This window comes from Thunnus albacares, chromosome 5, assembly GCF_914725855.1.
Source record: "Thunnus albacares chromosome 5, fThuAlb1.1, whole genome shotgun sequence".
NCBI lineage: Eukaryota > Metazoa > Chordata > Actinopteri > Scombriformes > Scombridae > Thunnus > Thunnus albacares.
Window position 1 is genome coordinate 13,393,305 of NC_058110.1, and position 25,130 is coordinate 13,418,434.

At 38.9% G+C, this 25,130-nt stretch overlaps 3 protein-coding genes across 6 annotated transcripts; 2 read left to right on the forward strand and 1 right to left on the reverse strand.

Moving 5' to 3' along the window:
• Positions 1-1,557: 1,557 nt before the first annotated feature.
• On the forward strand, positions 1,558-10,287 carry LOC122982266 (coiled-coil domain-containing protein 30-like). Its single transcript, XM_044351452.1, has 17 exons — positions 1,558-1,815; positions 2,698-2,892; positions 3,939-4,067; positions 4,350-4,487; positions 4,893-5,071; positions 5,280-5,547; positions 5,715-5,837; positions 6,067-6,237; positions 6,505-6,714; positions 7,027-7,184; positions 7,354-7,519; positions 8,220-8,341; positions 8,440-8,581; positions 8,836-8,972; positions 9,343-9,457; positions 9,730-9,794; positions 10,022-10,287. The coding sequence occupies exons 1-17, from the start codon at positions 1,558-1,560 to the stop codon at positions 10,197-10,199; spliced, it is 2,754 nt and encodes a 917-aa protein (XP_044207387.1). The 3' UTR covers positions 10,200-10,287.
• A 991-nt stretch (positions 10,288-11,278) lies between these two features.
• Positions 11,279-17,860, forward strand: LOC122982687 (outer dynein arm-docking complex subunit 1-like). Of its 3 annotated transcripts, none has more exons than XM_044352166.1 (15): positions 11,279-11,542; positions 11,965-12,036; positions 12,361-12,460; positions 12,839-13,028; positions 13,112-13,231; positions 13,381-13,494; positions 13,829-13,896; positions 14,289-14,464; positions 15,061-15,186; positions 15,271-15,353; positions 15,455-15,623; positions 16,297-16,475; positions 16,782-16,870; positions 17,006-17,093; positions 17,395-17,860. In XM_044352166.1, the coding sequence occupies exons 2-15, from the start codon at positions 11,988-11,990 to the stop codon at positions 17,419-17,421; spliced, it is 1,578 nt and encodes a 525-aa protein (XP_044208101.1). In that variant the 5' UTR covers positions 11,279-11,542; positions 11,965-11,987; the 3' UTR covers positions 17,422-17,860. The 3 variants fall into 3 exon arrangements, with proteins under 3 accessions (XP_044208101.1, XP_044208102.1, XP_044208103.1); XM_044352167.1 differs by lacking the exon at positions 11,279-11,542 and adding an exon at positions 11,564-11,669; XM_044352168.1 differs by lacking the exon at positions 11,279-11,542 and adding an exon at positions 11,693-11,882.
• Positions 17,861-17,983: 123 nt separating this feature from the next.
• On the reverse strand, positions 17,984-23,871 carry LOC122982688 (putative oxidoreductase YteT). Of its 2 annotated transcripts, XM_044352169.1 has the most exons (14): positions 23,594-23,870; positions 23,182-23,290; positions 22,751-22,835; positions 22,587-22,660; positions 22,409-22,468; positions 22,188-22,295; positions 21,630-21,686; positions 21,315-21,445; positions 20,998-21,052; positions 20,706-20,798; positions 20,462-20,596; positions 19,850-19,951; positions 18,753-18,914; positions 17,984-18,433 (listed from the first exon to the last, which is right to left on the reverse strand). In XM_044352169.1, exons 1-14 carry the CDS (start codon positions 23,605-23,607, stop codon positions 18,305-18,307), a joined length of 1,314 nt encoding a protein of 437 aa, XP_044208104.1. In that variant the 5' UTR covers positions 23,608-23,870; the 3' UTR covers positions 17,984-18,304. The 2 variants fall into 2 exon arrangements, with proteins under 2 accessions (XP_044208104.1, XP_044208106.1); XM_044352171.1 differs by lacking the exon at positions 18,753-18,914 and having other exon boundaries at positions 23,594-23,871.
• Between the last annotated feature and the right edge of the window lie 1,259 nt (positions 23,872-25,130).

Sequence of the window (25,130 nt, forward strand, 5' to 3'; positions counted from 1 at the left end):
TGGTGTCTTCACATTGCTTGTTTCGTCCAAAAGCTAAAAAGATATTCAGTTTATCATCACATAAGACAGTCAGAAAGCAAAAAATCCTGCTTACTAGCTGCAGCTGGAGCTAGGCCAAAATGATTGAAATGATCAATCAATCATCAACATTGTCGCTGGTAGATTTTGTCAATCAATTAATTGTTTCAGCTCAAAAGTCAACAGTTACAAGACTGATCTTATTTATTTAATAAGATTAAAATAAGATGAAACTCATAATCTGAAAGTGAAATAAGCCATTTACTCTCCTTGTCTATTCTTATTAATTTAATGACAGGTGATGACAGGTGCTCTACTTTTGTTTGCAGAGTCTGTTATCCAGACTACAGCTTCAGTTGCTGCCCAACATAGTAGAGATTTACATCAATTAACAACACAAGCCTTTACAGTCTGCCTTTGATTCTGGTCATATTCTCTAAACCTATATGCGTAATTCTACAGGTAACAACAGAAAAATATCCATGTTTTTGTCCTCTATGCCAAGCGTTTATCACCAAAGCATTAACATCTTTTAAACACAAGGTGTCACTATTAGAAGTCAAAACATTTGGTCTGAAAACATGACTGGAGGAGCTGTGGTCTGCTGAGTGAAACAACAACGTCTGTGATTTAGGACAAGCAGACCCTAAAATGCTGAGGAGTATCACAGCAATAATGAGGAAAAGGTTTAATGACCACATGGAAAAGGCTTCCAACAACTGTCCACAAGAGAAAGCTGGTAGAGCGAAGTAGCTTTGGCATAAAAGCCAATAAGTAGACATGCAACAGTTTTCTACACATCTTAGACAGATAGCAAGAGACTGTGATTTTCAAGCAGATACAGATAACCAGATAAGGGTGCAACTCTGTGTAAGTGTATGTCAGAATATGTGCACAGAAAATTACTGGAGGAAGGGCATGGACTAACACTCGCCTCACAGTGTGTAAGAATTGAGGAACAGATGGCCGCTATGTCTATGAATGGAGAAAAGAGGGAGACAGAAACTGTTCATCATTTCACACAAAAAGGAGGGAAGCACATGAAAACAAAAGGAAAGATAATGGATAAAGAAGAGGGCAAAACGGAGAGAAAAAATTATAGATGTGGTTACATGTCTACAAGTGTAATGGAAAAGACCATTTCTCAAAAATGTGCCACACAAAAGGATAAAAAAAAAAAACAATGTGAACATTGTTGAGGTAGAACAAAAAGATTTTATATTTATTGTAAAAGAGGATGAAATATCATAGAGACTTAACTTTTGTGTGGGGGGCGTAGACTTGAAAATGTTAGTAGATTAAAGTGCTACAAGTGATGTGATGAGAGAAAATGTATGAGACAGACTGAAGGCAGTAAAGATAAAATGCTATTCATATGTGCCAAAAGAACAGAGAAATTTGTACCCATATTCATCCAGTCAGTCATTGCCAGTCAAGAGGGCATTCAAGTGTAAAATCATGATTGGTCACAGGACTCATCAGGCAGAATTAATTGTTGTTAAAGGCAATGGTGAACCACTCCTTGGGAAAAAGACAGCCATGAAGCTACGAGTTCTGAAAACGGGTGAAAATGTCTCAGCTGTTACAGACATTAAATGCACACTCCAGCAGCAATACACAAATGGAGTGGGAAAGTTGAACACCAAGCAGATTAGCCTATACATCAACCTAAAGGTGAAACCTGTGGCCCAGCCACTCAGATGCATACCATACAACCTCCAGGAGGCTGTGGAGGAAAAGATAAAAGAACTGGTGGACATGGACATTGCAGAACGTGTTGAGGGCACCACCCCCTGGGTGAACCAAGTGGTTGTACTCCCAAAACTGACTGAAGAAGTTGGTAAATGGAGCAGTTGCTAAAAAAAGTTGCTAAATGTCATTGCGTGATGACGTAAAACTGTCATTATGTAGAATGACAGTTTCTACTCAAATGGACTGTCCATCTTGACGAAAACTATGATTTGAAATTTTTTAGTTTAGATTTGTTTGTTTATAACATATTTTTACTCGTAAAAGTAATATAACACAACACATTTTTTATGATCAGATATTTTTTTATTTTTAAACACGATACATTGAATTATTGAACAATTATTTTCTTATCAACTAGTAAAACTACACATTCTGAACAATTATAGTTTAAGCACTGTATTGGCCAAAAAACAATTGACTGCTGCTGCCTGTGCCTGTCTATTGAGCTGAGACGTCACTACCGCTGATGTCACTCACAATGCACTTTTGCAGCCAGGCAGGCAGACCATGTGTTGTGACAGAGAAATCCTTTTTGTGTCATTTAGAGGGAAAATGTGCATAATAAATACATTTTAAAAGTAGCTAAATTTGTTGCTAGGTGCTTTTTGAAAAAAAAAAGTTGCCATGGTAGTCTAAAAAGTTGCTAATTCTAGCAACAAAATTGCTAAGTTGGCATCACTGCCAGTTGTTAGTATTGTTTCCTTGGCAATGTGTGTCCATGGATTTGAGCACACAGGGAGGGCTGTATTTGTTTGGGTGTTGAGTTCAAATATCAACAATCTTTCTCCAGAATGACTGACTTCACCTTTATCTGTGTTTATGCTAAGTCTGCCACCATACAACAGTATTTCTAATAGCTCTATACTGTCTTAAATGCTATTTCACAGTCCTGCCTGACAAACTACTGACCAGTGAAAACTCCCCTTTCTTCTGGAGCGCCAGAGCAAGGAGCTGGCGGAGATGTTGGCCCAGGAGGACCTTGGGGAGATGGGCTTGAGCAGCCCCAGTGAACAGGTGGTTTACTTGCTGGTGGAGATGACACTGTTGGAGAGGCTGGAAGCTGCTGTGAGGAGGCTGGACAGACAGAGCCTCCCTGACAACTGGAGGGAGGTCCACCCCCAGGTAAAGGACTGACCTACATCAGAATATCCCTGAAAGGAAAGGCAATGTGAATATAGTAAATGCTGTGGTTTCATCATTTGAACTGCCTCCACCATATTGAATAATGAATTTACAGTCTCTGGTAATACTTAATTTTCAAATGAACCTGTTCCAAAGGCTTCATGTGTAGTGAACTGTAATGGTTAACTATCCTAAGCAAATGCAGAAACCACATAAACTTGTTGAGGTGAGTCTCTGTCTCTTCTTTGTGCTGCTGGTGGAAGACATCGGGGTGTTGCCTCCCTCCTCCTTTTCTTTTAACTTTTAATGATAACTCATTTATTGTCTAGTGTGATTCTGCACACACTGGTCTTTCCTCTCAGCAGGGTTCATCCCAGAGTCCATGGAAGAAGCTGTTTGGGCTGCGCAGGTCTGGTCAGAGCAAACACAATATTACCCCTGTAGGTTCCCACCTCACAGCTTATACTGACATAACTAACACAGGTGTTGTGATAAAAAGCCAAACAGGGGCATCACTGGCTTGTTTCATAGTGGCACTCCTTTTTAAAATAACAAGCTGACGATGTGCACATGACCGCTATGACTGCTGAAATACAAGTTACTAATTTATTTGCCCTCACTTCTCTCTAGGCCTGCAGTGATGATGAATCTCACCCTCAAACTGCATGTCTCTGACAACAGCATGCTGGGTCACTTGCATCTCCAAGTCTAACTTGCAATATTTTCACCAGCTGTACTACTCCCACTTTAACCATCCATGCATTGATTCTTTTACATTGTATGTTCTCCATTGAATGTTCTCTCAATTCAAATAGAATAAAATAGAAACCAGTTTTACTATACAATAAAATTCTTACCAGGTTTTCCTCTCACATAGAAAGTTAATGTTAAAAGGAGTAATAATGTTAAACCTTAACCATCAGTGTGCGAAGATAAATCATGGTACATAAAAAGATTTTAGATACTTCAAATCGACCTCAAAAATATAGACTTCACCTCAATTCAACTTATAATTGCATTGTGTTCCCCTTTCACCGTGTATGAAGCACTTAAGGGACAGCAGCCAGGAGAGGTTGGCTCTGCTAGAAGCTCGTCTGACTGAGGAAAAGGACTGGAGGAAACAGCTGGAGGTGGACCTCAGTGCTGCCCAGGCCGCACTTAAAAAAGACAAGGAGGTAAACACCACATATATCTAATGCTTCATCTGACTGTGCACAAAGAATAATAACACCACAGACACACAAGGGTGTGCAATTAAATTTATAGTTCAAGAAGTTTAGTTCTGATGCTTTTTGTCATATTATAAAGAAAAATATTCACTGGAAACACACGTGCAACTAAAACAGGAATGGAAAAAAGGAAGTAGTGCAATGTGTGTTAATTGTCAATTTTAACCCATCACAAACCACACATTTTCTTTAACAGCACAAACTTTCTTCACACTCAACACATACAAGGCTTTGCAGATTGGCGAGCGAGAGCTGAAGAAGCTGAGACTCGAGGTCAACAGCCTTCAGACTGAATGCCAACAAGGGAAAACACTCATCAAGAGCCTCAACCAAGTCAAGGGGGAAAAAGCCATTCTGGAGGAAAAGGTTTGTTAATTTTGTCCACTGACACATTGCATAAGTCTTTTTAAACATGATGTAACTTGAATGATTATAAAATACAGGAAATATTTTAAAGAGATAAAAATTAGGTTTTAGTGGAAATAGTGCAAAGTAGACATTAACATTAATAAGCAAAAACATGTCCACTTCCATTGCTTACTTAAATTAAGTGTTTATAAAAAAGAAAAAAATAGTCTTAAAACGTGAACATAATATAATATATATATATATTCAGTGTCAATCAAGGAAAATTGACTTGACAACATAAAAATGTGTCAACATTAATTTACAGCATATGTAAAGGATTTGCCAAAACTTGCATCATATTGAAATTTACACCATTAAAATAAATTTCTGTCTGTCTTCTGTCTTTGACTCTTTGTCTGCCAGGTAGCCCAGATGGAGTGCGCCCACCGCCGACTCCAGAGTGAGGCAGAGCACTACAAGGACAGTAACCAGACCCAGGAGGACCTGCGGGAAAACCGGTTGCAGGTTGACCAGCTACAGGAGCAGGCTGACCGGCTAACCATGGAACTCAGCAGCCTCCAGACAGCACACAACAGACTGAGGTTGTTGTCAGTTTAGACTTCACAGTGCTCAGAGTATCATGCAGTTGTATTTTTGAAACATGTGGGTTGAAATAGAGATGGAGCAGAGCTGGGAGAGACATGATAGCACTGCTGCAGCTGGTACTTCTATCTTGTTTCTTGGCTGGTCACAAGATAGGACTGTCATGCTGGAGCTTACCTGTTTTGCATACGTGTGCATACTTTGCAGGGATGAAATGGTTTCTGAGCGGCTGCAGACTGCTGAGCTCCAGGCCAAACTGAGCAACAGTCTCCAGGAGAAGCTGGCGGCTGAGGAGGAAAGAGAGAGACTGGAGCTCGAGGTACAGCGCCTCAAGGGGCAGATCCAGTGGCATCAAGAGCAGCTCTCCTCGACAAAGGAAGCACTTAGTAACAACCAGAAATCTGAATTGCTCACAACTCACATAGAGTGTAGGCTTAGTCCAGTGGAGAGGACTAAGGATGAGTGCCTGGATCAGGTAAGTGCATGTCCATCAGTAGGGTAATTTCCCCACCAACTCAAAGACACTATTCTGTAGTTGATCCTAACCTTTGACCTGCTTATAGAGGAAGACAAGCAGAAGGGCATTTCCTCTGCCAGAATCATATATGATTTATATACTGCATGTGTGTGTTGTGTGTGTAGCTTTCATGTCTGAAGCAGGAGCTGAATCATCTGCAGACCAAGCTGGGGGAGGAGCGGCAGCTGGCCTCTCAGCACCAACTGGCTCTGCAGGCTCAGATCAATGAAGCCCAGGCACGAATCAAGGTGCATCTTATCCTAAAACATCATTAACATTCCCAAACAGTCATGCTGTTTCTGCAGCTCAATTTAAAATACCTCCTTATGTATTCACTAGATTTAAGTTTCAGTTTATTATATGATTGGCTTTTCATTGCTTTACTCTTCATATCGTGGAAGCTTCATTGTGCATTCATACTTAAGTTAATAGCCGATTTGAATATATCACAGCCCTGTCTCTTCTTTCTCTCATTAGTCCCAGGACTTAGTGATGAGCCAGAAGTCAGAGGAGGCTAAACAGATGAAACAGGACCTGCAGAGGGCACAGAGTCTGTTCACCTCAGCAGAGAGAGAGTTGCGCTATGAGAAGGAGAAGAACATGGACCTGAAGAGACACAACACCCTGCTGGACCAGGAAAAACTGAAAGTTGGTATTTAATTACAGCACATTTAGAATTTCCTGAATGCCACTGATAGTTATCACTTAATCATCATTCTGTTTTTCACTCAGTCACCTCACTGTGAATACTAATTATGATGAGCAAATGTGAAACTGTAACATAAACGTTAACAGGAAAGAAAGGTGCTATACAAAAAATTCTAACTGTTAGATAGTTTATAATATAGTTGTTATATTGGTGTTAAACATCCTTTTCTGTGTTCATGCTCTGTTGTCTCATTCTGCTTCCTTCAGCTTTGTGCAGAGCTGAAGCAGGTTCAGACCAAGCTGGTCCAGTTGGAGCAGAGCGTCCATACTCAGGTGGCTGATTCTGAACGTCAGCAGCAAAGAATCAGGGAACTGGAGCTGGAACTGGCACGCAACTCCACAAACCGCAGCACCACCACCAGTCTGCAGGAGGACCTGCAGGCCGAGAGGGCACGGCTCATTGCTGCTGACAAGAAGGTCAGTGCCGGGGCAAGAAATCACTGCCTGGTGTTTCCATGGTTAGACTAGTTCAGCCTACTTTATGATAAAGGCCTCAGGTTTTATTCATTAGTTCCTCCTCTATGGTTTAGGTTCTGCTTGAGCCCTGTCGTAGTCTTTGGTTGGAATGAAAACCTGCATACTGAGTCCTTGTGGTTGTGGTGGTGTGGTTTCCTGTGTCCTGAAATGCTACACAGCACATGATATGATATTGCAAATAGCCATTTTTAAAAATTTGCGATATGATTTCCGTCTCACTGAGTGAAGCCTGTGGCTCTATTGTGATGGCAGGTGTTGGAGCTGCAGCAGCAGCTTAAGAGTGCCCAGCACCAGCTGCGCATGGAGGAAGCTCGGGCTGGTGAGAGCAGTCGCCTCGAGAGGGACAGCAGGGATCTGTCTGACACCTTGTCAGCCCTGAGAGCCCAGCAGCAGAGGGAGCACATCACCAGGTCACACACACTGCAGAGCTGCTGACACTGCCCAGTTTGATTTAGTTTCATCAGTAGAAAAATTGTCATAATCAACACCTTAAGTTTTAGGACATGATGCTGATTCATATTACATAGAAGTGCTTTCTCCCCCTCCCTCCATCCATCTTCTCCTTCATTCTTCCCTCAGGAAGCTGATAGAGCAGCGTGAGGAAGAGCAGCAGCAGCAGGTGCGCTCCCTGAGGCTGAAGGAGGCGTCCCTGACCAGGACAAATGCAGAGCTCAGCCACCGTGTCCAGCAGCTGGACACCCGTCTATCCATCCTGGAGGCTGAACTTAACAAGGCCAGAGAGGAGGTAACGAACAGTGTACAACAGTCGATCAGATGTCATTAGTACTGCAGGGTGTTTCCACTCCTGAAGCATCTTTTACACTCCTACTATGTTGGTTTCACAAAGATTAGAATCAAATGTGATTCACAACTTGCATCCATTGACACATTCTCAGTCTTTACTTAGCTTCTAAATGGGATCACATCTGTGCAGGTGGTCGATCTTTTTCTTTTTTTCTGCCCTGTTGTAAGTTTGTATTTCCCAAGCACAAGTTCTCATCATGTATTAAACAGGAGTGTTATATGCCTTGTTTTTCCAGAGGTGTCGTGCTGACAGCTCATATCCAGAACAATGTTTATACAGTCTGGTTGAGCTCTGTCACTTTATCTATACTTCTAGTTTAAAGCTGTTCAATCAGTTGCTGCAACCCCATAAAGTCCCAAAAGACCCTGCTTGTGTCATATCTTTTTACTGTAGTCTTATGTTTTTTCAAAAACGTTGTAATCCTTTAGTGCTACTTAACTTTTTGTTGTAATTTGCATAAAAACATAGTCCCTACGTTAAACTGCTGAAACTATGCATTGTGTATTGTGGCTTGTATTGTATTTTATAGGAGTTTTCAACAACAAAAAATAAAGAAAGTATCTTTTCCCCCTGAGGCTTAAAAATGTGTTTTATCCAGTTTGAATTTAGTTTAAAACTATGTTTTGTATTTGGCCTCTAGGCGAGAGACGGTCAGACGTCGAGCCACAGACTGAAAGAGGAGCTGGCGGCCAGTCAGCAGGAATATGACAGACTGCAGGCCGAGCTGCAGCAGGTTCTCTTCCAACTGGACACACACGTCAGGTTAGACACACCCACACATGTACAGTCCATAGTATAATCTAATTAAGACACATGGAGATTTGGTTGCTTTTCCCATGCTCCTCTGCTCCTCCAACCAGGAAGTACAATGAAAAGCAGAGTCAGCACAAGACAAAGCTGCGTCAGGCCAAGCAGGTCTTTCTCAAGGCCACTACACAAAGGGACAGCACCATCCAGAGACTGGAGAACGACCTGGCGCTGGCCTCCAGCCTCTCACACAAGGTCAGGCACATGATGATGTCACTATCCAGTCATTATGTCACTGATGTTATGGAAACAGGTGTTACACTTCCTGTTTTATCAGAATGCTTCCTGAGTCCCTTTAGCTTCTAAATATTCAGGAAGAGACGTTAGTGTTGTTGTAGTTTTCACAGCTTGGGGCAAGGTTGCTCAGAGCAGATGTTCTGCATTTATAAAATGTATTGTAAAGTGTATAAAATCTAATAAATTTGTCTAAAATCTACTGCGCCCTACAGGAGAAGGAGAGGATCCATAAAGTGGTGGAAGAAAACGAGAAGCTTTTGGGGGAGAAGAGGGTGCTGTTACTGAAGATAAGTGAGGCAGAGGAAATGGGCAGCAACGGCATGAGGGCCGCGTCCACAGCCCAACACAGGTATTGTATTGAATCACACTAATGAATGACTAAAATTGTTGTTCAGATGTTTGACAGATGTTTCTTTTGAGGTGGCAGTTTGAGTATTTCTTTAAGTAGAGTACCTTTTCTTCCAAGTGGAAATCAAGTATTAGGATTGGATATCAAATCGACATACTGTATGTTAAGATGACTGAAGTGTCTCATCATTGCTGCTGTCATTGATCGGTCTCATGAATTCTAAAATTAATTGTATTTAAAGAATGAATACTATAAAATAACAGTAAGTAAGTCAGTAATTCATGGGGTTTGAATTAAGTTATTGTGTTCTACATGCCCTAGTGAAGACATATTCATATTGTGAGTAAGTGTGAACATTAATGTGTTCTAGGGTCAGTCTTTTAGAAGTGGAAAACAGACACCTACAGGATCGAACCCTGAAGCTGTCCAATCAAGTCAGTTCCTTAGAGCGCGCCCTGAGGAACCAGTCGTTCTACAGCCTGGAGGTAACACCACACACAGATCTTTATGCCTGAAGTCTTACTGGGACATGCCACCCAAAAATTCACAATTTTCTAAAACGGCTCTTACAACATTAGTACTGAAAGATGAAGAATTTCAAATTTAATTGTCACTGCTGATGCTGAGTGTTTCCAAGGTTAAAAAAGGGGCTTTCACCAAGGTTTGACCAAATGTAAAATAGGTGACATGTCCCTTCCTCTGTTGTAAAAGGAGACTTTAAAGTCTGTTGATCTTTAATGGTTCAAATGCTCAACAGAATGCCAAGAAAGTGCTCCCCTCTGAAAGTCTCTGTGACGGCATCCTGCACACATCTACGTTAAGGTGAGGCAGTTTGAAGAAAACTCACAGCTTCAGTTTGAAACAATTACTAAAACAATATTTGTTATTTGTAGTTTACCTTCATTTTTGTTGTTAGAAGAAAAAAAGTGTTAGAAAGCTCTGTTATATTCTTCAAAGAATTTCCAACGTATTCACATACATAATGTTTGACTACATTGAGTGCTTTTATGTGCATTTTCTGCCATTTCTTCCCTCCTTGTTGTCACTAGTCTGACGTCAGGTTCGTGTGACCCACTGGACATCCTGGACTCGATCTGCCGTATGAAGGTTGGCGAGCGTGCGGTGGTGGACGGCACTCGAGCATCTATCTCCACACACCAGCCATCAGAGCAGGGCTACCTGAATCTCACCTCCCCATTAGTTCCTAATAACGGTGATAAGGTATGAGAGGATGAGAGGGTAGCACTACAGCATCCGCCTGCAAATATCCTTGATAAAAGACAGCAATAATAAAAAAGTTCTGCTCAGAGTGATATCTGTGTTTTGGGGGATTTGTAAAAATCAAATATTTTTTATGACATATTTAAAAGACACAAGATGCCATGATTGATTCTTAGTTTTGATTTGGAAGCTAAACATGTGGCATAATCATTTTTGTATGTATAAAGTGTGTGTCTGGGGAGTTGGTTGATTGTTTGCGTCACCTCGCCAAAGCAAGTAAGAATGCTTAAAAGCCTTGTGTTGGTTTATGGGAAAGATTTTTATTATTATTTTGTATCTAATGGTACATGATAGAACAATGTACTTCACACTAGTGCAGTGAGTGTGAAGAAGACATTTCATGGGTGAGATTTGACTAGTTTAAATTGAGCACTTTATAAAAAGTTTTACTTGTTACTATTTACATTCAGGAAAATGTAGCAGTGGAATACAACAGCGGAGTATTAATAATACGCATTTTTCCCCAGTTAAATTTATAACCTGGTGGTTTTTTCTATGAAAAAATGTCTACGATAGTGCATGTTTATGGTTTTCATTGAGTCAAAAAAAACAAAACAAACTTAAAACAACATCAATCAATCAATCAACATTTTTACAAATCCATAATGATATCAAACAGCCACCATGTGTGAATGTCATTCATGCCCCCCAAAACACATCTCATGTCAGCAAACAGCGGCTGACCAGCACACTGTACACGTTTATTTTTTCTCTGAATCTACAAGAAGAAACTGTGACAGATTCTGAGTGATTGTTTCGGTGCCGGACTGCTGCTGAATATTTATAATTCATTTTCCTGAAATGTACTGATTATATAAGTCAATATGATGACAAAAAATACACCAGGAAAGATCATTTAACCTAATCTTATATATCTTATATTTTACAAAAACGAAAAGGATCCCTTTTAATGACTTAAAGCATGAATTAGCATATATATATATAATAAGTGATTTCTGCATCAGAATATTATCACGGTTTCAGGGAGGAAAATAAGCGATAAACTGGAAAGGAGGGGAAACTATTGAGCTACTCATTTATGTGTATGCAATAAAAAGACTTAATTTTTTAATGAAAAGCTTCTCTCATCTGAAATCGAAGTTTTTTCCATTTTATTCTGGTGTGCGTTAGGTTAAGGATACGTTTCGTATCTCTGTTATGTTTTGAATTCAGGACAGTTTAGCAGCGCTCCACAGGGCACAATACGTTTATTGTAGCATTTTTACAGTAGTCGCTGGTCATCAAATCACCAAACCAAGTCTCCTCAGCTTTTTGCTTTCAAATCTCAAGTAAGTCGAGTCTCACAGCGGGGTCGAGTTGCAAGTCTCCATCTTAAGCTAACGAGTTAGCACATTGAAGCTAATGTCACAACCACAGGTCACAACTGAAACCAGCTGGCGTTAACTCGGTTGCTAGGTAACCTAACTAGCCTTAGCTAATTCAGTTTGAGAGCGGAGTTTGATTAGCCAGCTAAAGCTAATTTGGGATTGTTTATTGTTAATTTTATCTCATTTAGTATACTAAATCTATTATATTATTTAGATAATGCAACATTATTTATTAGTGGCCATGGCAGTCCGGTTAAAATCCAACCCAACTCAATTAAGCTAGGCTAACGTTAGTTTAGTTGTAAATTGCTCTTTTTAACTGTCACCATGTTTTTACAGTTTTAAAAAAAAGATAAAGTTTTATCCTTGTTCTAATGTCACAGACTCAACCGGACCATCAGTTAACATGAATCGCCGACCATCTGCTGTCAGAAGTCAATTACTTGAAGATTTTTGTAAGTTATGCAGTTGCTAATCATGTAATTTAGCGTAAACTAATTTACCCAACATAAATGGTGTAAAATCCTAGTCTGAACCAATAATACAGGTTATTGCATTTTTGTGTAACAAATTTAAGTTAACAGTTACTTGAAGGGCCTTGTTGCACATAGTAAATTATTAATAACTTCCTTCATCCACGATAATCTCATAGCATACACCACCAATGATAGAAAATGCCTCCTTTCTATCTATGCCATGTCCCAAATATAAATTATAATAAACAGTAGTTATGTAAAGGGACATATAGCTGCAGCATACAGCCTTGTGTTTTAATGCAGCTGAAACGGACCTGAAGAAACTGCAGCTGCAGTATCGCAGAGCAGAGGAAGCCAAGCGGGCATATAGTGTGAAAACCCAAAGACTCCTCTCCAGAGACAAGCAAGTACCTTCCTTTATTTACCAATACCTGACAGTTCCATAGACATTTTACAGAGATACAGTGATATTTAAGTCCATGTTCAGTATCTTAAATATGAATTTAACAGATTTAATACATTTGATTAAATATTATTTAATATTTAGCGACTTAAATTATATAAAAAATTATATAACCATTCATGTCTTCATGAACATGTGACAATAAAATGCAGACTATAATCTTAAAATGACTGTCCAAGACGTAAGTATCTCTTATAGCAAACTATGCCGCTTTAGGATGCCTTATAGATTCAAAGCAGTGAGAGTCACAACAACAATTAATATTGTTCATGTTTTGTCCAAACTGTGTGTGTACGTATTTGTTTGTGTCGATGGTAGACGAGAGATCCAGAGGCTCAAGGATGAACAGGAAGAGCTTTTACGCAGTCTCAGAGTCACTGAGAGTCCTTGTAACCGTCAGAATGATGTTAGTGTTGTTGAAGATCTTACTGCCATGTTGGCCTGTGAAGACAGAATAGACAAGGAGCTGGAAGAAGAAAAAGGAAAAGTAGCATCTTTGAAAGATCAGGTGAATACCATTGACAGAGTGCTGCACGGTGAATTCCTCCTGATTTTCTTACCACAGTTGACCCTACTTGGCTTTGTTTTCAGATTTTGGAATGGGAGAGGAAGTTGGCAGGACAGAGTGGGGGAACTGCACACCGCAGTTGTAAATCTGACAACAGCTGCTTGCTAAAAACCACCTGCTCAATGGAAAACAAACTGGACAGGGTTAGTGTTACCCAGAATCCACTTGACCATAAATTCAAATCAGATTTTCATATTTTTCAAGCTGACCTTCATATTTACAGTTTCTGGGGTTTGTTTTCTGTGTTTAACACCTGTTACTAATAAAAACAAACAAACATGTTTTATTCTAGGGTTGCAAACGCTTCAATCAGCTGATGACCAGGAATGGACAGTTGAGGGAGGATCTGAAGATACTGCAGGAGGAGAAGAAACACTTCCTACGTGTTAAATCTCATCTAGAAAATGTAGGTTCAGTTAATAACAGCCAGTTCCTAAATTTGCATTTTGCTGCTGCTGCATTTTACCAAGTATGTAGAAAGTAGGAGGATATCAAGGAAGGAGTGCCAGAATGATGCTTCCATCCCTCTTGCTTGTAAATCTTCTTTAAATCACACACATAAAAATGATCAAATTAGTTTACAACAAAACATTTAACACTTTCCCTAAAGATAAAGACTTTTGGGAATAGTGTCCAACAAAAGTTGTCTGTTGACCATCTGATGTGAATTCTCCTTTAAAGGGGGATTATCGGGGAAATACTGAGACTCTTGACAGTTAACTGTGTGTTATCTCACCCAGGAGCTGCATGCAATTCACAAGGATGTTTGTAAACTGAGTTCTGAGTGCACTGAAGCCTTCAATACCAGGTGAACCATTCTGCAGTAATAAATCTAAATTTAAATCTAGTTAGGTTAGAGTGCATATTCATATTTCTACTCATCAGGTACAGATGATGGATTTCAACTGTGACAAATAAAGTTGTTTACAAATCAGTTGCACTCACATTCAGCTCTTTTAATAATAAATGTTAAAGGCTGGATCACCACTAGCTGATTGTCAGCATGGAGGACATTACTGAGTACTTGACAACAAAAACAGAAATGCATGACAGTCAACTTCATTTACCAAAGCCATAAGTGTCTTCTCACTTTTTATCTAATATATATTTTTCTTAGATAACAGCATAGATTCATAGAGGTAAAGTACATCCACCATGTATAACTATGTTACTGTGTTGTATATTTATGGCGACACCTAGTGTGAAGATCCACGAAAAACAAAAGATGCTGAGTGACCAGAATGATAAGGAAGTGGCTCAGTACATGAAAGAAAGGGGAAAACTGGAGCGAGAAGTCTCCCATTACTCTAACTGTGAGGTTTTTATGGACATAAAGGCCTCTGCACGTATCAACCAGGACGTGGACCACGGAAAAGGTGACTATATGTATCTCTCACACATCATTTTGAATCCCTAAATAACCATCAGAACTAATACACTCCAGTTTGCATGTTAAAACATAAAAAAATCACCTACTATCCTGTGAAAACACTCATACTAATTGATGAAAATGTTATTTCAAGTGTGGTTATATGTACATCTATGTCAAAGCTACTTGGCTCTACCAGCTTTCTCTTGTGGACAGTTGTTGGAAGCCTTTTCCATGTGGTCATTACACCTTTTCCTCATTATTGCTGTGACACTCCTCAGCATTTTAAGGTCTGCTTGTCCTAAATCACAGACTATTGTTTCACTCCACAGACTACAGTCCCTCCAGTCACGTCAGACCAAATGTCTTGACTTCTAATGAAATACACTAGTGACACCCTGTGTTTAAAAGATGTTACTGCTTTGGCAATAAACGCTTGGCATAGTCGACAAAATCCTAACGTTTTTGAACGCTGAAAAAAAAGTTTGCTGTACATCTTTCCTTACATACAACAACTCTGGTGCAGGATTCCTCCATGGGGTATGATAGGTTAAGTGAGCACCATGTAGTGTATGAGTTTGACTTTCACATTTGTCCCCATAGTGGAGCAGCACAAGCGACTGGAATTGAAGGAATGGGGACTGGAAGATTTTGAGGATGCAATCAAAACAATCCTCAGGGTGACAGGTGAAAGTGACCTGGACAAACTGGTCAGGAACTTCATATATAGTAAGTTTCTATTAAACATTAATGTTGCTGTGGAAGTTCTGCTTTTTTCAGAAATCAAAATATCTTGTGATATATTTCCATCAGTGGAGGAGCAGAACTACACTTTACTGAAATTCGTCAACCATCAGCACAATGAAGCACAGACCATTGAAAGGCAGATATCTGAGGTTGGTGTATGTGTGTGTTCAAGAGAGAGATTACAGATAAAGAAGAAAATAAACACATCATTGGTCTTGTATGCTATCTTCTGTTATGTTTTGGACTGAAGTTTTGCAATGAGATGGAGATCTGTGTGGCTGAGAACCAGCGGCAGCTTGAGCAGCATCAGTCTCTTCAGAGGACAGTTTTCATCAAGCAAGAGGCTGTTGAGCAACAGCTGACAGTTTATCTACAGCGTGTCGAGTTCATGGAAAAGCTCCTAGATCAGCTCAAAAAAGGTACAACATAGGGCACCCCTGCATGACGTTATCCTTTTGAATGGGTGCACTACAAATATGTCAAACTGTATGAGGAAGTTGAGCAATTTTGTATCTGTCTTTGGATACTAGAAAGCATACATGCTGTATATTTCATATATAACTGTATACAGCATATACATGTTTCAGTGTGCATCTAGTCCCAACACAGCACTTACTTAAAAATATATATTATCTTATTCCATCAAAGAGCAGCAGCATGCAGACTGTGCTACAATCAAAAAACAGACAATGCTGGAATAACTGTTGCTTTGTGAATTGGATGTAGCTCATAACAAAGTTAAGGGAATTTTGCTCTACAAGAGAAGTGTCCCTTCAAAATGGTAAAAGAGTAGAATTACATGTTTAGGTTTAGAGAATATGCACAGAATCAACGGGAGGCTGTAAAGTCTTGTGTTGTTGATTGATGTAAATCTCTTCTATGTTGGGTAGCAACTGCAGCTGTAGTTTAGATCACACCTGTCACCGGTTACAGTGTAAATTAATAAACATCGACAAGGATAGTAAATATGTTTGGCTTTTGGACAAAATAGGTCATGTGAAGACATCACCTTGGATTTAAGGAAATTGTGACTTGACATTTTATTAAACTAAAATATTAATTGAAAAAAAATGTTCTCACTTCTTTTTCTAGGTGTTCAATCATTGCTTCAGATCAGCTATGACAGCTCAGAGATCTGCGATGAGCTGAGCTCCTCTGATGGAGTCCAGGATGAAAATATCGCAGAGTACCTGAGGATGGTGGAGGACAGAACCAATGAGCTTCTTACTCTGCGCTCCTATCTTCTTTTCCAGGAAGACCTTAGCCAGTGGGTATGTGGACATGAAACACTTCGTTAGTGGAGATTAGATCCTGTCACAACAGCCAGTACAAACCAGATGCCTTTCAGCTGCTGCCTCGTTCCCATCTCACTGATTCTTCTGTGTCTTTTAAACAGTCACTCTCACACACCACCACATGTTTTCTGGTGTAGATTTCTATATTTTTTAAATGCCACTCTGTGGTGATGTGGCAAACACATATTGATGAATTTAAATACAAAAAATATAACACAGGCAGCTAGAAACAGATGAAATGATCCATTACTTGTGTATATTACTGTACTTTCTCACTTCCAGGACACTGACAATGAGATTGCCGGGCAGCTCCTGGGGATAAACCCCCCAGCTGTCAACCTGACCACAGCAGCTACAACCCCTGCACCTGAGTAGGTGTTTTGTTTTTTTTATTTGAAAAATATCTCAGCAATGGCAGAGTCAAAGTCAGCCTGTCATTAGCTTTCTGGTTTGACGTATGCTTGAAAAAAACTGCACGTGAATTGAAATTATCTGCGATACCCCAGTGACAACCCAGAATCAGTGGAGTCAGTGCTGATGGAAATGAAAGTGCCAATGAATAGAGAGGATCTCCTTACACTGGCCAGTAAGAGGGTGAGTATAACTGAAACAATCAAAAATATATATCTTTATACCAAGCAAAATCTGCAGTCTTTCAGTTTTGACAAAATTTTTTGTACTGAAGTTATGCATCTGTGGTAGCCTGCATGAAGATTATGACATGTAACTCCTGTCTCTATGTACATATATGCAAAAGTAAAAGTTGTGACTACACAGCCTGTTTTTCACTAATATTCATGTCTTTAAAGCTATCATGCAATTGCTAATTTTATTAGGTTTATTACTTTTGCCAGCAGAATGAGAAAAAGGAGGGTTTGTCTTATTTTCCCCTCAGATTCAGAGGGAGAAGGCGACAGACTGACCTGACGTTTACAGCTGGTGCGGCTCCTTGTTACTGCCATGAGCTACTGCTCTCATTTCTGAGTAACGGAAAAACATTGCCATTGCTAGTTTGAGCCACTGGAAAGTCTACTGAGCTTTTAAATCTCTTAATAGCTCTATTATATTGTATGCTTTGAGAAAAAATACACCATACATCTATCTGTAGATGGTGTAACAAATATTTAGGTAGACATGAATATGTTTTGAAGCTTCAATATATTACTTATTCAACATGGAACAACCTTTTTAATGTCACATATAACTTTGACTTAACAGAAGTGAATAATAGGATAGTTAATAGATATATAATAGATCATAGAGAATACGATCTAATTTATCTTTATGTATATTGTATATTTGTGTGCATCTGTTTTAAACTGACTCTTCAATAAAGATAAACAAGTAGTTTTTCTATTTAACATTTAAGCTCTGAGCATCTTAGTAAAAAGTGACACGTCAACTGTCATCAAACTGGTCAACAGTCCTGAATATCCTGAGATATATTGTGTGTGAGATGACATCAAGAGACATTAAGAGCAAACTAGAAATCAAAGACAATTTTAATTTAACAGATTCACAATTCTCAGTGGAGATCATGAGTCTGTTACATGAACTTCTTGTCAAGAGATTATAATAACATCACAAATTAACAAACACATAATGTTGACATAGTACATATATAATTTAAAAACTGAACAGATTCACTCATTCATTCATAAACACAGATTATAAATACACAATTAAAATCCCTGAGCAATGTGAATTAAACTTCAAGATTTCATTCGTCAGTCTAATTGTTTCATTAATCATTCAGATCATTATAGTGTTTGTTTTTAAGATGAGATTAAATGATTTTTAGTCTTCTAGCTCTGACTTGTGTCACCACAGTAAACCACCCTGCTCTCCAGTCGTGAACGCTCCGCTTCAAACACCAGCAAATGGCTCAGCAGCGTCTCCTCAGGACCCGAACGGATCAGAGATGGATTGTTGTTCTGCACACACACACACACACACACACACACACACACACACACACACACACACCAGATTAATCAACCATCACAGTTTCCAAATCTTTAACATTAATTTAGTGTCAGTGCCTCTGCAACAGTTACACAAATGTAAATACAGCGTCTTTGTTATATGTCGTTATTCCTTAATGTGGCCGAACTTCTACAACTACAAATTCAACTCAACTGTCCATAAAAGATAAAAATTCAAATGAAAGCTGTTCAAATATTGAAACAACCAAATGAGCTCCACAGGAAACTCTATATTAATAAAAACTAATATGCATTTATAAGCTCTCACCGCCACAGCAGAGATAAAGGCCTCTATAAGGTGGTAGTCTGCTTCACCATGTCCACTCATGCCAAAGTGTTCGGGAGCGTTATTGCGTGCTGTGTGTTTTGTGGATTTCTGGGTCAGAAAGTCAAAGACACGTATCTCATGGCCGTCATATGACAGCTCCCCCTGTAAAGACAGCAGCATTTAGCTGATGCTTCCATCTTAGAAGCATCGTTAAAGCTCTGCAACAAACATCACAGTATTATTTTATCTGGTCATAAAAGCTGCATTATGAACGAAGTGAAATCAATAACAAACTAAATGTTTCATCAAATCCAGATGCAGCACTAATGATGTTCTTTCTCAAAACTTTCAGGTGTGTAAATATTTTAAGTGCCAATTGATAGACAACATATCAATTAGATTAACAATATATCAATATCAAGGTAAACTCTATGGCTAAATGTTTTTTGACCCCCCACATACCCTGGTATGGACTAGACCCCCTATAAGCTTCAGCTTACAGTTATATTTTAGACAACAGTGTACATTCGGCTTTGTGGCAGTTTGAGGAAATCAGAATGACGATGCTACAAGCTCAAAGTGAGATCCATGAAGAAATGGTTTTCGGAGTCTGATGTAGAGAAACTTGACCGGCAGAGCTGCTGAACACCTTTGAGATGATGTGGAACAATGACTGTGAGCCAGACCTTAACGCCCAACATCAGTCCCCGACCTCACTAATGTCTTGTGGCTGAATGGGAGCAAATCTCCAAAATCCTGTGAAAAGTTTTCCCTGAAGAGTGAAGCCTGTTATGTTACAGCAGCAGAGTCATAGTGGTGGTTTTGGAAAGACATGTTCAATATACGACTGTGTTTGGATGTCCACATACTTTTGGCCAGTTAGTGTGTGTAGTCAACACTACTGTGATATTTCATTTTTTTTCATTATCACCTGTCTACAAACACTTTTGATTGGGCAGAATGACTTTGCTTGATGTGAGCTAATACTTGACATCATCTTCTTCATGTAGATTTTCTTTCTTTGCAGAACCTCTTGTAGCTCAAGTATTAGCACTTCCTCTTTCTGTTTCTTCTGTCCACATTCCTCACAGTCCTACCTTGCTGCCATACATAGTTGTTTTCCTCTTGCATATCTCCTCACTGAACGCCACCATGGAAAAGGCTGCTGTCAGACCCCCTTCAAACTCCATGTTAACGACCTGAACGAGAAGATAAACAAGACAAAACAACAAAAGTGCAGATGTGTTAAGATTTTAAACAGCTGTAACAAACCAATACAGCCTGTGTATTTCAGTAACGCCACACAGTAATCAGCTGCTTCTAGGCAGCATCTCAGATGACTTGGTAAATATAATGGAGACGTCAACGAGGCCACATCTTCACTCTTTCATGTGAAAACCACCAAATACATACAAAAAATAATAATACTACCTTGTTTTTTGGCCTTTTGATAAGATCGACATATTCATTGATATCTGATGGTTTTCTAACATGTCAGGTCAGTCTTGGGTCTAGATACTTATAGTTTATTTGACCTTATGTCTGATATCACCATGGATACTGGTGCATCTCTGATGGAATTTGAATTTAACGTGTTAAGCAAAAACAAAAGTTAACGGGTTAGAAAGTGACAGTACGCTCTGCCGTGGAGATTGAGAACCAGCCTCAAACTCTTGTTGCTCTCTCAGTCTACAAATGTGTTTTCTAACCTGGTTACTGCAGACATCATTGTCACACTCGTAGACACAGCGGCCATATGGTCCAGTCCTCAGTGCCTCAGTTACTGACTCGATGTCTGGGAACGAGCTCGAACATATGACTGATACGGGCCAGCCGGTGTGACCCTAGCACACATAAACACACACACACTTTGCAAAGCAAGCAAAGTACAATTTTCAACCTGTGGTCAAGTTCTAAAGATAATTGGTGTAAATAATGTGTTGAGATGTTAACCTGTTTCACTCTGTCCAGGTAGATTTTGCGTGCTGAGTAAGGACAAACTGCTTCTACTGAACAATCCAGACAGCGATCTGCAGCACCTGTTGGCTGATCAAAATAAACTAGAAATGTTACATTTTATATTCATGTTCAGTGTGTGTGGAGATTTCTGTTAGAAATAATGTAAAGAACACAAAATAAACACAATCAACAACCAGTTTGTTCTTATCTGCAGTGGCTGCTTATTTCCTTTGTGATAAAGGTGATTTCTTTGTTTTGGGCCACATAAAGTGAACAGACTACACACCTTGTTGTCTTTGTGGAAGTGGCTGACGGATCCAAATGATGACATTTTCACACACCTGCCAAGTACAAACTGTGATGTAAATGATTCATATTAAGAAAAGCAAAACACACAGCAAACAACCACGTCCACTGATGAGGCAGAGACTGGGTAAGGGTCTAGTTTCTGCTGGCTCTGTTTGGATAGAGGCATCGACAAATAAATATACTTGATGTCACACAGCTGATCAACCGTCTTATTTCAGTATTTAAGTGTTAACTGCATCTTACTTCTAAACATCAGGCGAGCTTGGAGTTGATCATTGACAGCTGTTTGTTTACCTGCGTCCTCCGGCCCAGTGATGTATGAGGTCGATGTCATGACATGATTTGGCCAAAAGAGCAAAAGAGCTCTCTGCTTCATTCCTCCAGTTTCCTCGAACAAATGAGTGGGCGAAGTGATAAAATCCAACCTGGAACAAGAGGTAAAATATATGTGTGCATCAGTTTGAACTGCATGAAGGAAAGAAAAATAATATGACAAAACTAATGATTTTAAGAAATTCATGAACAAAAGCAACAATATGTTACAGTTAAATTAAAGAGTTAAATAAGGAGCTCTGACGATTAACAATATTATTTTATTTCTATTCTTACCGGCGCAAGGTGCTGAATATGGATCACATCACCAATAACACCAGCATCTATCAGCTCCTAGAAAAAAAGATCACTTTCACTTTTAAAACCAAATCCTCAGTTGGATTTTGTAGTTTTCTTCACCAGTTGTCCCGGTGTGAAGAAACGTTTCAGTGTTTGTGATTGAATCAACCAAAACTATAATTAGCTTTTCCTGCTTAAAATTCAGGTTTACAGTTATCAGATCTTCAGAAGTGACAAGTACTGAGCACTTAATCAACTCTATTGATGATTTGATTCATCACAAGTAAAGACAATTTAGCATTTTCATGTACAAGAGGTGCTGCTACTCCCAATAGAAATACAACTAAACAAAACTCAAGTCAAACAAACTGGAGAGCTTTATTTGTGGGATGATCAGCTGATCTGGATACTGCTGATGCTGTGAGTTTGTTGCTGATTTGAATTAGGGATCAATAATCCTAACTCTTTCACAAGAACCCAGACTGAGATCTTTAACCCCAGAGCCCTGACCCTCCCCTGGTGAAGAAAACATAAAGTGTGACAGAAACTGTTCACCTTAATCTTGTGGATGACGGGATCATAGCGGAGAACATGACCCACCGATAGCATCACACCACTCTGCATACAAGCCTCCACCATTGCTGTGCAGTCCTCAGCAGTCGTCTAAAGTCATGGAAAACATTAATGTGCAAATGCAAACGTCAAAAGAGTTTTAGTATTTTACAATACAAACAAAGTGAACGTCATACATTATGTTTATAATTATTAAGACTCACTGCCATTGGTTTCTCCAGCAGTACATGGTAGCCCTTCTTTGCAAAGGCCACCGCAGGTTCCTGAGGAACATAAACTAGTTTAATTGAGTGATTTTCCACAGAACAAATATTTCAGACCAATAAGTGTGTGAAAACACAAACGACAAAACACATACAGCATATACATAAATATATTTACCTTATGAAGGCGGTCTGGAGTACAAATCAACACAGCATCTGCAAACTTCTCTCTTTCAACGATACTGTGCCAGTCTGATTTGAAACAAGAGCATTAAATAACTTATTATGAGGCAGATAATTATAAACTATTTAAATGCTGTTTTTATTTCTTTTAATGCTCACCTTCAAATATGTTTTCATCTACAATTTTGTGTTGCTGTTGAAGTTTTGTGCGAGCAAATTTTCTGGGATCAGCTACTGCAACAACCTGAAATAGTGAAGCTGAGTTAATGTCTGTCAATCATTACAACTTAATACCTGGACAATGATGACATTTAGGCAGCAGTGGAAACAGAAAGCAAAATCCTTTATGTAAGTTAAAGCAGTTGAGGGACTATTTTAATTCAACCTGTATGATTATAGAAAACATTAATTAAAGGACATGATTGTACTTTTCTATTACAATGTATATGTTTTTATTTTCATGGGTATCTCATCTCATCATAGATGACTTGGCTGACAGGAATTTTATCAATGCAGTCAATGAAGAAAACAATCCACAATGATAACTGTGTTACTGAATCTCCTCCTTGTTAAATGCAGGCTGCACTGACCTTCATGCGTTCAGGGTGGATGGAGGCAAACTTGGAGTAGATCTCCCCTCGACTGCCAGCTCCCACCACGATGACACGGACAGAGGAAGTCATGCTGACACCCTGTGAACTTTGACACAAATCAAAGCTTTCAGACTCTTGTGCTCAGTGCCTGATAAACACTCTTCAGTCATATGTGATCACCTCCACAGTCTTTGTCAGAGACACCACACCTCTATTATCTGAGTTATCATTAACCACATCTCCAGATATTGATTATCAACTGAAATATTTACCATGTTAACATTTCTCTTTCCTTACAAATGAGCTGGTTAAAGACCTTAATAGAATATGAGAGTCTAATAAATTTTATAAACCAAACATTTGTCTGGTAAATAAGATCTGTCACTTAATGTCATGGCTGGTTCTGTACCTGTTTTGTCCCATAAGACGGTCTTCCACGTTGGTCCAGTTTTGTTCAGACACAGTCCACTGAATAAATAACTGCAACTCAAGAATCGGCTACAATACTGAAAAGTTTCACTTCCTCGGATAATAAAAACAGTCACAAAACAGTCAGACAGCTGCCTGACGCCCCCTGCTGCACCATGTACTTGTGCTGCGTTCACGGCTCCTCGTAAACTCCTGCTTCCTAGTTTAAACATCGGAACTTGTTACATGGTTAAAGGTAAAATACACCCTAACATAGAACTAACACACCTGGTAATACGATAAAGAGGTGCTGAGCGGCTGTATTTTGTGTTTTGAATATTATTCACCATTCATACAATCAATTTTTAGACCGTTTAAGGCATTTAGATCCATTTCAGTTGTGTGCACACAAGACATCATTTTAGCTAGCTTTTCAGAGGATTGTAATTTTTATCTCTTACAAGTTTTGTCTTTTGTGATTATTATAACAAATGTGATAAATCTACAGGGTACACACTTGTCATAACTAGTAACACGTAAAGTCGCCCTAATCCTATCATTAATACACGTGTAAATATATCTATGAATCCCCGTTACTCGTTATTTATTGGCTACCTGTTATATACCTACATTCAATTAGTCAGTCGTTGACACAACTGAATCAAATTAGACTTTAATACAACAAACAGACGAAGGTGGGACAAATACCCATCAAATAATGTTGGTTGTAACGTAGAAGGGTCTGACAATCCGCAGTCTGTAGGAGTTAATTAACTCCAGAAGATGGCAGTAATGCTGCCGTTAAACCTTTAAAGAAGAAGAAGATAGTGGAAAAATTTTGTCAGAGATATTCATGGATGTATAATAAGACCAACCATGGTGATAATCGATGGCAGATGGTTTGGCTGTTGCCTCACAAATATCTCATCACCAGTAAGATAAAGGATGTGTCCTTTAAGCTTACATACAAATTCTACCCTGTAAAACATTTTGTTAAACGATTTAAGAATAACATTAATATAGTGTTCATTTTGCCCTGCACACACTGAAACTGCGCCTCATTTCTGTTATCATTGTTACTATTCTAAAAGACTGTGGCAAGAGGTGTCCAAGTTTATTGATGTTACATTTATGGCTGGTTTTGCTTTATTGTATAAACATGTACTGTTTGGGTTATTTAAGTTACAACAGAGAGAATAAGACAAGCTCACATAATCAATATTGTCATTATCTTAGCTAAGTTTCATAAAGAATGTGAGCAGTACTTACAGACCATTAAATCTTGCACTAATAAGAAGGCTGTAAACAACTGTTAAGTGTATTTTTTTAATATCTTAACGACTCTTTGTTTAATGTATTTATTTTTTATTGATTATTTTATTCATTATTATTTTTCTTTTTTTAAATTTAATTTTCTTTCTATTTCTAATGTGTTGTTCGTGAACCTCTCTGGCATTTTGTTCACCAGTAAACCTGTGTAATAAAATATGTAATGTAATAAAGTTTGAAAAAAAAAAAAAAAAAAAAGTCGACAGAGA

Excerpts from the sequence above, each read along its gene's own strand:
- LOC122982266 (XM_044351452.1), top strand. The coding sequence starts at position 1,558 with ATGAAGCTACGAGTTCTGAAAACGGGTGAAAATGTCTCAGCTGTTACA. Across the intron at positions 4,488-4,892 it reads AAGCCATTCTGGAGGAAAAG|GTAGCCCAGATGGAGTGCGC; the intron begins GTTTGTTAATTT and ends TTTGTCTGCCAG. Across the intron at positions 7,520-8,219 it reads TTAACAAGGCCAGAGAGGAG|GCGAGAGACGGTCAGACGTC; the intron begins GTAACGAACAGT and ends TTTGGCCTCTAG.
- LOC122982687 (XM_044352166.1), top strand. The coding sequence starts at position 11,988 with ATGAATCGCCGACCATCTGCTGTCAGAAGTCAATTACTTGAAGATTTT. Across the intron at positions 13,232-13,380 it reads TGGAAAACAAACTGGACAGG|GGTTGCAAACGCTTCAATCA; the intron begins GTTAGTGTTACC and ends GTTTTATTCTAG. Across the intron at positions 13,897-14,288 it reads ACTGAAGCCTTCAATACCAG|TGTGAAGATCCACGAAAAAC; the intron begins GTGAACCATTCT and ends GGCGACACCTAG.
- LOC122982688 (XM_044352169.1), bottom strand. Across the intron at positions 21,687-22,187 it reads CCGTCATCCACAAGATTAAG|GAGCTGATAGATGCTGGTGT; the intron begins GTGAACAGTTTC and ends CTTTTTTTCTAG. Across the intron at positions 21,446-21,629 it reads ATATTCAGCACCTTGCGCCG|GTTGGATTTTATCACTTCGC; the intron begins GTAAGAATAGAA and ends CTCTTGTTCCAG.